Source organism: Engystomops pustulosus, unplaced genomic scaffold, assembly GCF_040894005.1.
Source record: "Engystomops pustulosus unplaced genomic scaffold, aEngPut4.maternal MAT_SCAFFOLD_417, whole genome shotgun sequence".
Classification (NCBI taxonomy): Eukaryota; Metazoa; Chordata; class Amphibia; order Anura; family Leptodactylidae; genus Engystomops; species Engystomops pustulosus.
The window spans coordinates 1-9,610 of record NW_027285296.1 but is presented as its reverse complement, the minus strand read 5'-3'; the positions used below and the strand labels follow the sequence as shown (position 1 = coordinate 9,610).

The 9,610-nt window shown below is 61.2% G+C and overlaps 1 protein-coding gene across 1 annotated transcript; it reads right to left on the bottom strand.

Annotated features, from left to right (window-relative positions):
* Positions 1–435: 435 nt before the first annotated feature.
* Positions 436–7,648, bottom strand: LOC140111319 (ER membrane protein complex subunit 3). The gene is made up of 6 exons (XM_072132349.1): positions 7,491–7,648; positions 5,830–5,934; positions 1,851–1,932; positions 1,706–1,785; positions 1,545–1,627; positions 436–773 (listed from the first exon to the last, which is right to left on the bottom strand). Exons 1-6 carry the CDS (start codon positions 7,573–7,575, stop codon positions 645–647), a joined length of 564 nt encoding a protein of 187 aa, XP_071988450.1. The 5' UTR covers positions 7,576–7,648; the 3' UTR covers positions 436–644.
* Between the last annotated feature and the right edge of the window lie 1,962 nt (positions 7,649–9,610).

Genomic DNA, 9,610 nt, shown 5'->3' with positions numbered 1-9,610 from the left:
TGCTGCTGGTGCAGTCACTGTGTACATACATGACATTATTTATCCTGTACTGATCCTGAGTTACATCCTGTATTATACCCCAGAGCTGCACTCACTATTCTGCTGCTGGTGCAGTCACTGTGTACATACATGACATTACTTATCCTGTACTGATCCTGAGTTACATCCTGTATTATACCCCAGAGCTGCACTCACTATTCTGCTGCTGGTGCAGTCACTGTGTACATACATGACATTACTTATCCTGTACTGATCCTGAGTTACATCCTGTATTATACTCCAGAGCTGCACTCACTATTGCTCATGTTCGTGACTAGTGATGATAGGGAGGACGGTTGGAGTTGTAGTTAGATCCGTTGCTGTATGGAGCTGGTGGAAGCCCCCCCTGTACACGTGTCCCCTGTGGATGACCCCCAGTTGTGATGACATTAGACACTAATTATAAAACATTTAATAAGGTTAAAGCGATAAATAATTTAACAAAAACAACAACAAGAACTAATTGATGGAGCGAGTGGTGGTCCCAGGGATCAGGCAGTGGTCCGGCAGGGAGACCCCGCAGCACGCCTGGGGATCTGGAGCCACCTGTAAACAGAAGTGGACTAAAGGACTACAACCACCATCCTCCTCTGCCCGTATCATGCTCAGAAGATGGAGGTTTGCAGCTCCCTCTTGAACATCCCCTCGAAGTTCAGATCCATCCCCATGAGATCTTCCTCCAGGTCGTCCAGCGCCCACTGGTGGTCAGTGAGCTCCAGGGCCTCCCACTCCGTCTGAAGACAGAGAGCATAATGCAAGGGGGTGCATTAGGGGAGCATTAGGGGAGTGGGGGGGTGCATTAGGGGAGAGGGAGCATTAGGGGAGGGGGAGCATTAGGGGAGGGGGGGAGCATTAGGGGAGGGGGGTGCAGGGGGAGCATTAGGGGAGGGGGGGAGCATTAGGGGAGGGGGGAGCATAAGGGGAGGGGGGTGCAGGGGGAGCATTAGGGGAGGGGGGGAGCAGGGGGAGCATTAGGGGAGGGGGGGAGCATTAGGGGTGCAGGGGGAGCATTAGGGGAGGGGGGGAGCAGGGGGAGCATTAGGGGAGGGGGGGAGCATTAGGGGAGGGGGGGAGCATTAGGGGAGGGGGGGAGCATTAGGGGAGGGGGGGAGCAGGGGGAGCATTAGGGGAGGGGGGAGCAGGGGGAGCATTAGGGGAGGGGGGGAGCATTAGGGGAGGGGGGGAGCATTAGGGGAGGGGGGTGCAGGGGGAGCATTAGGGGAGGGGGGGAGCATTAGGGGAGGGGGGGAGCATTAGGGGAGGGGGGTTGCAGGGGGAGCATTAGGGGAGGGGGGGAGCATAAGGGGAGGGGGGTGCAAGGGGAGCATTAGGGGAGGGGGGTGCAAGGGGAGCATTAGGGGAGGGGGGTGCAAGGGGAGCATTAGGGGAGGGGGGTGCAGGGGGAGCATTAGGGGAGGGGGTGCAAGGGGAGCATTAGGGGAGGGGGGTGCATTAGGGGAGGGGGGTGCAGGGGGCCCTTGTTCCCACATCAGGGGTGCACTCACCTTGAAGGCCTTGTTGGTGTCCGCGGGCATAGCCATGGCCGCTCCGGTCATCTGCTCCTGCATGACGCGTGACTGGTCTGCAGCTGAGGAGACACACAGGTAAGTACTGGCAGCCGAGGCGCCTCCGCCTGGTCAGACAGGGTACTGCAGGGGCCTCTTACCATTGTCCTGCCCCAGGATCAGGGAGTAGATGCTCCTCAGACCAAACACATTGAGGAAATACCAGGAAGCAGAGCTGACCCTGCGGAGAGAAGCGGATGAGCGGCCATGATGAGCGGGGGAGGGGAGGGGGGAGGAGTCACTTACCAGGAGGCGTCCAGGGACAGCAGCTCAATCCCCTGCTGCAACATCGGCTTGAAGCGCAGAGTCAGCGGGAAGGGAACCTTAGCTACAAGACACAACGCACCAATCACAGGAGAGCGAGGGCTGCCGGGACCAGACACCAACCAATCACAGGGGAGCGAGGGCTGCCGGGACCAGACACCAACCAATCACAGGATAGCGAGGGCTGCCGGGACCAGACACCAACCAATCACAGGGGAGCGAGGGCTGCCGGGACCAGACACCAACCAATCACAGGGGAGCGAGGGCTGCCGGGACCAGACACCAACCAATCACAGGGGAGCGAGGGCTGCCGGGACCAGACACCAACCAATCACAGGATAGCGAGGGCTGCCGAGACCAGACACCAACCAATCCCAGGGGAGCGAGGGCTGCCGGGACCAGACACCAACCAATCCCAGGAGAGCGAGGGCTGCCGGGACCAGACACCAACCAATCCCAGGGGAGCGAGGGCTGCCGGGACCAGACACCAACCAATCACAGGATAGCGAGGGCTGCCGGGACCAGACACCAACCAATCACAGGATAGCGAGGGCTGCCGGGACCAGACACCAACCAATCACAGGATAGCGAGGGCTGCCGGGACCAGACACCAACCAATCACAGGAAAGCGAGGGCTGCCGGGACCAGACACCAACCAATCACAGGGGAGCGAGGGCTGCCGGGACCAGACACCAACCAATCACAGGGGAGCGAGGGCTGCCGAGACCAGACACCAACCAATCCCAGGGGAGCGAGGGCTGCCGGGACCAGACACCAACCAATCACAGGGGAGCGAGGGCTGCCGGGACCAACCAATCCCAGGGGAGCGAGGGCTGCCGGGACCAGACACCAACCAATCACAGGGGAGCGAGGGCTGCCGGGACCAACCAATCCCAGGGGAGCGAGGGCTGCCGGGACCAACCAATCCCAGGGGAGCGAGGGCTGCCGGGACCAACCAATCCCAGGGGAGCGAGGGCTGCCGGGACCAGACACCAACCAATCCCAGGAGAGCGAGGGCTGCCGGGACCAGACACCAACCAATCCCAGGAGAGCGAGGGCTGCCGGGACCAGACACCAACCAATCCAGGAGAGCGAGGGCTGCCGGGACCAGACACCAACCAATCCCAGGGGAGCGAGGGCTGCCGGGACCAGACACCAACCAATCCCAGGAGAGCGAGGGCTGCCGGGACCAGACACCAACCAATCCCAGGAGAGCGAGGGCTGCCGGGACCAGACACCAACCAATCCCAGGAGAGCGAGGGCTGCCGGGACCAGACACCAACCAATCCCAGGAGGAGCGAGGGCTGCCGGGACCAGACACCAACCAATCCCAGGGGAGCGAGGGCTGCCGGGACCAGACACCAACCAATCCCAGGAGAGCGAGGGCTGCCGGGACCAACCAATCCCAGGAGAGCGAGGGCTGCCGGGACCAGACACCAACCAATCCCAGGGGAGCGAGGGCTGCCGGGACCAGACACCAACCAATCACAGGGGAGCGAGGGCTGCCGGGACCAGACACCAACCAATCCCAGGAGAGCGAGGGCTGCCGGGACCAACCAATCCCAGGAGAGCGAGGCTGCCGGGACCAGACACCAACCAATCCCAGGGGAGCGAGGGCTGCCGGGACCAGACACCAACCAATCACAGGGGAGCGAGGGCTGCCGGGACCAGACACCAACCAATCACAGGGAGCGAGGGCTGCCGGGACCAACCAATCCAGGGAGCAAGGGCTGCCGGGACCAACCAATCCCAGGGGAGCGAGGGCTGCCGGGACCAGACACCAACCAATCCCAGGAGAGCGAGGGCTGCCGAGACCAGACACCAACCAATCCCAGGGGAGCGAGGGCTGCCGGGACCAGACACCAACCAATCACAGGGGAGCGAGGGCTGCCGGGACCAACCAATCCCAGGGGAGCGAGGGCTGCCGGGACCAACCAATCCCAGGGGAGCGAGGGCTGCCGGGACCAGACACCAACCAATCCCAGGAGAGCGAGGGCTGCCGGGACCAGACACCAACCAATCCCAGGAGAGCGAGGGCTGCCGGGACCAGACACCAACCAATCCCAGGAGAGCGAGGGCTGCCGGGACCAGACACCAACCAATCACAGGAGAGCGAGGGCTGCCGGGACCAGACACCAACCAATCACAGGAGAGCGAGGGCTGCCGGGACCAGACACCAACCAATCACAGGGGAGCGAGGGCTGCCAGGACCAGACACCAACCAATCCCAGGGGAGCGAGGGCTGCCGGGACCAGACACCAACCAATCACAGGGGAGCGAGGGCTGCCGGGACCAACCAATCCCAGGGGAGCGAGGGCTGCCGGGACCAACCAATCCCAGGGGAGCGAGGGCTGCCGGGACCAACCAATCCCAGGGGAGCGAGGGCTGCCGGGACCAACCAATCCCAGGGGAGCGAGGGCTGCCGGGACCAACCAATCCCAGGGGAGCGAGGGCTGCCGGGACCAGACACCAACCAATCCCAGGAGAGCGAGGGCTGCCGGGACCAGACACCAACCAATCCCAGGAGAGCGAGGGCTGCCGGGACCAGACACCAACCAATCCCAGGGGAGCGAGGGCTGCCGGGACCAGACACCAACCAATCCCAGGAGAGCGAGGGCTGCCGGGACCAGACACCAACCAATCCCAGGGGAGCGAGGGCTGCCGGACCAGACACCAACCAATCCCAGGGGAGCGAGGCTGCCGGGACCAGACACCAACCAATCCCAGGGGAGCGAGGGCTGCCGGGACCAGACACCAACCAATCACAGGGGAGCGAGGGCTGCCGGGACCAGACACCAACCAATCCCAGGGGAGCGAGGGCTGCCGGGACCAACCAATCCCAGGGGAGCGAGGGCTGCCGGGACCAACCAATCCCAGGGGAGCGAGGGCTGCCGGGACCAGACACCAACCAATTCCAGGAGAGCGAGGGCTGCCGAGACCAGACACCAACCAATCCCAGGGAGCGAGGGCTGCCGGGATCAGACACCAACCAATCACAGGGGAGCGAGGGCTGCCGGGACCAACCAATCCCAGGGGAGCGAGGGCTGCCGGGACCAACCAATCCCAGGGGAGCGAGGGCTGCCGGGACCAGACACCAACCAATCCCAGGAGAGCGAGGGCTGCCGGGACCAGACACCAACCAATCCCAGGAGAGCGAGGGCTGCCGGGACCAGACACCAACCAATCCCAGGAGAGCGAGGGCTGCCGGGACCAGACACCAACCAATCCCAGGAGAGCGAGGGCTGCCGGGACCAGACACCAACCAATCACAGGAGAGCGAGGGCTGCCGGGACCAGACACCAACCAATCACAGGGGAGCGAGGGCTGCCGGGACCAGACACCAACCAATCCCAGGGGAGCGAGGGCTGCCGGGACCAGACACCAACCAATCCCAGGGGAGCGAGGGCTGCCGGGACCAGACACCAACCAATCACAGGATAGCGAGGGCTGCCGGGACCAGACACCAACCAATCACAGGGGAGCGAGGGCTGCCGGGACCAGACACCAACCAATCACAGGGGAGCGAGGGCTGCCGGGACCAGACACCAACCAATCAAAGGAGAGCGAGGGCTGCCGGGACCAGACACCAACCAATCACAGGATAGCGAGGGCTGCCGGGACCAGACACCAACCAATTCAAGGATAGCGAGGGCTGCCGGGACCAGACACCAACCAATCACAGGGGAGCGAGGGCTGCCGGGACCAGACACCAACCAATCACAGGATAGCGAGGGCTGCCGGGACCAGACACCAACCAATCACAGGATAGCGAGGGCTGCCGGGACCAGACACCAACCAATCACAGGATAGCGAGGGCTGCCGGGACCAGACACCAACCAATCACAGGATAGCGAGGGCTGCCGGGACCAACCAATCACAGGAGAGCGAGGGCTGCCGGGACCAGACACCAACCAATCAGATGGGATGCCCCTCCCCTTACGCTAGGCTCAGGGTCACTGACTTGTCACAAATCCGGAGAAGGTCATGTTGATCCACCCCCCGATGAGGATCATGGGCAGCACATTGGTCACATTCCCCTTCATCATGTCCGTCAGCATAGAGGGGTCTGCGGAGGAGGAGGAGACACAGGTGAGAGCCCCCCAACACCTAATATACAGTGTAACCCCCGCCCCCCCTATACAGAGCCTCCGCCCCCCATACACCTGTTATATACAGAGCCCCCCCCCATACTCCTGTTATATACAGAGCCCCCCCCATACACCTGTTATATACAGAGCCCCCCCCCCATACACCTGTTATATACAGAGCCCACCCCCCATACACCTGTTATATACAGAGCCCACCCCCCATACACCTGTTATATACAGAGCCCACCCCCATACACCTGTTATATACAGAGCCCACCCCCCCATACACCTGTTATATACAGAGCCCACCCCCCCATACACCTGTTATATACAGAGCCCCCCCCCCATACACCTGTTATATACAGAGCCCCCCCCCCATACACCTGTTATATACAGAGCCCCCCCCCATACACCTGTTATATACAGAGCCCCCCCCCATACACCTGTTATATACAGAGCCCCCCCCCATACACCTGTTATATACAGAGCCCCCCCCATACACCTGTTATATACAGAGCCCCCCCCCCATACACCTGTTATATACAGAGCCCCCCCCCCATACACCTGTTATATACAGAGCCCCCCCCATACACCTGTTATATACAGAGCCCCCCCCATACACCTGTTATATACAGAGCCCCCCCCCCATACACCTGTTATATACAGAGCCCCCCCCATACACCTGTTATATACAGAGCCCCCCCATACACCTGTTATATACAGAGCCCCCCCCATACACCTGTTATATACAGAGCCCCCCCCATACACCTGTTATATACAGAGCCCCCCCCCATACACCTGTTATATACAGAGCCCCCCCCCATACACCTGTTATATACAGAGCCCCCCCCCATACACCTGTTATATACAGAGCCCCCCCCCATACACCTGTTATATACAGAGCCCCCCCCCATACACCTGTTATATACAGAGCCCCCCCCATACACCTGTTATATACAGAGCCCCCCCCCCATACACCTGTTATATACAGAGCCCCCCCCATACACCTGTTATATACAGAGCCCCCCCCCCCATACACCTGTTATATACAGAGCCCCCCCCCATACTCCTGTTATATACAGAGCCCCCCCCATACTCCTGTTATATACAGAGCCCCCCCCCCCATACTCCTGTTATATACAGAGCCCCCCCCCATACTCCTGTTATATACAGAGCCCCCCCCCATACACCTGTTATATACAGAGCCCCCCCATACACCTGTTATATACAGAGCCCCCCCCATACACCTGTTATATACAGAGCCCCCCCCCATACACCTGTTATATACAGAGCCCCCCCCCATACACCTGTTATATACAGAGCCCACCCCCCATACACCTGTTATATACAGAGCCCACCCCCCATACACCTGTTATATACAGAGCCCCCCCCCCATACACCTGTTATATACAGAGCCCCCCCCCCATACACCTGTTATATACAGAGCCCCCCCCATACACCTGTTATATACAGAGCCCCCCCCCATACACCTGTTATATACAGAGCCCCCCCCCCATACATGTGGAGGACGCACCGGTCATGGGGGACGGGGGGACGACTTTCCTCTTGGTCTTTTTGAAGAATCCGTCCTCCGGGTTATTAAAGTAAAACTTTCTCATCAGAAAAGACTGAAAGGAGAAAGAGAAATCACAGGGAAAGTATGTGACCCCCCAGCAGGGGGCGGGGAGAGGGGCGGGGCAAGGAGGAAGAGGAGGGAGGAGAGAGAGAGAAATCACAGGGAAAGTATGTGACCCCCCAGCAGGGGGCGGGACAAGGAGAGGGAGAGGAGGGAGGAGAGAGAAATCACAGGGAAAGTATGTGACCCCCCCAGCAGGGGGCGGGGAGAGGGGCGGGGCAAGGAGGAAGAGGAGGGAGGAGAGAGAAATCACAGCGAAAGTATGTGACCCCCCAGCAGGGGGCGGGGCAAGGAGGAAGAGGCGGGAGGAGAGAAAGAGAAATCACAGGGAAAGTATGTGACCCCCAGCAGGGGGCGGGGAGAGGGGCGGGGCAAGGAGAAAGAGGAGGGAGGAGAGAAAGAGAAATCACAGGGAAAGTATGTGACCCCCAGCAGGGGGCGGGGAGAGGGGCGGGGCAAGGAGGAAGAGGAGGGAGGAGAGAGAAATCACTGGGAAAGTATGTGACCCCCCAGCAGGGGGCGGGGAGAGGGGCGGGGCAAGGAGGAAGAGGAGGGAGGAGAGAGAGAGAAATCACAGGGAAAGTATGTGACCCCCCAGCAGGGGGCGGGGAGAGGGGCGGGGCAAGGAGGAAGAGGAGGGAGGAGAGAGAGAGAAATCACAGGGAAAGTATGTGACCCCCCAGCAGGGGGCGGGACAAGGAGAGGGAGAGGAGGGAGGAGAGAGAAATCACAGGGAAAGTATGTGACCCCCCCAGCAGGGGGCGGGGAGAGGGGCGGGGCAAGGAGGAAGAGGAGGGAGGAGAGAGAAATCACAGCGAAAGTATGTGACCCCCCAGCAGGGGGCGGGGCAAGGAGGAAGAGGCGGGAGGAGAGAAAGAGAAATCACAGGGAAAGTATGTGACCCCCAGCAGGGGGCGGGGAGAGGGGCGGGGCAAGGAGAAAGAGGAGGGAGGAGAGAAAGAGAAATCACAGGGAAAGTATGTGACCCCCAGCAGGGGGCGGGGAGAGGGGCGGGGCAAGGAGGAAGAGGAGGGAGGAGAGAGAAATCACTGGGAAAGTATGTGACCCCCCAGCAGGGGGCGGGGAGAGGGGCGGGGCAAGGAGGAAGAGGAGGGAGGAGAGAGAGAGAAATCACAGGGAAAGTATGTGACCCCCCGAGCAGGGGGCGGGACAAGGAGAGGGAGAGGAGGGAGGAGAGAGAAATCACAGGGAAAGTATGTGACCCCCCGAGCAGGGGGCGGGACAAGGAGAGGGAGAGGAGGGAGGAGAGAGAAATCACAGGGAAAGTATGTGACCCCCCCCAGCAGGGGGCGGGGAGAGGGGCGGGGCAAGGAGGAAGAGGAGGGAGGAGAGAGAAATCACTGGGAAAGTATGTGACCCCCCAGCAGGGGGCGGGGAGAGGGGCGGGGCAAGGAGGAAGAGGAGGGAGGAGAGAGAGAGAAATCACAGGGAAAGTATGTGACCCCCCGAGCAGGGGCGGGACAAGGAGAGGGAGAGGAGGGAGGAGAGAGAAATCACAGGGAAAGTATGTGACCCCCCCAGCAGGGGGCGGGGAGAGGGGCGGGGCAAGGAGGAAGAGGAGGGAGGAGAGAGAAATCACAGGGAAAGTATGTGACCCCCCAGCAGGGGCGGGGAGAGGGGCGGGACAAGGAGAGGGAGAGGAGGGAGGAGAGAGAAATCACAGGGAAAGTATGTGACCCCCAGCAGGGGGTGGGGAGAGGGGCGGGGCAAGGAGGAAGAGGAGGGAGGAGAGAGAAATCACAGCGAAAGTATGTGACCCCCCAGCAGGGGGCGGGACAAGGAGAGGGAGAGGAGGGAGGAGAGAGAAATCACAGCGAAAGTATGTGACCCCCCAGCAGGGGGCGGGGCAAGGAGGAAGAGGCGGGAGGAGAGAAAGAGAAATCACAGGGAAAGTATGTGACCCCCCCCCCGAGCAGGGGGCGGGACAAGGAGAGGGAGAGGAGGGAGGAGAGAGAAATCACAGGGAAAGTATGTGACCCCCCAGCAGGGGGCGGGGA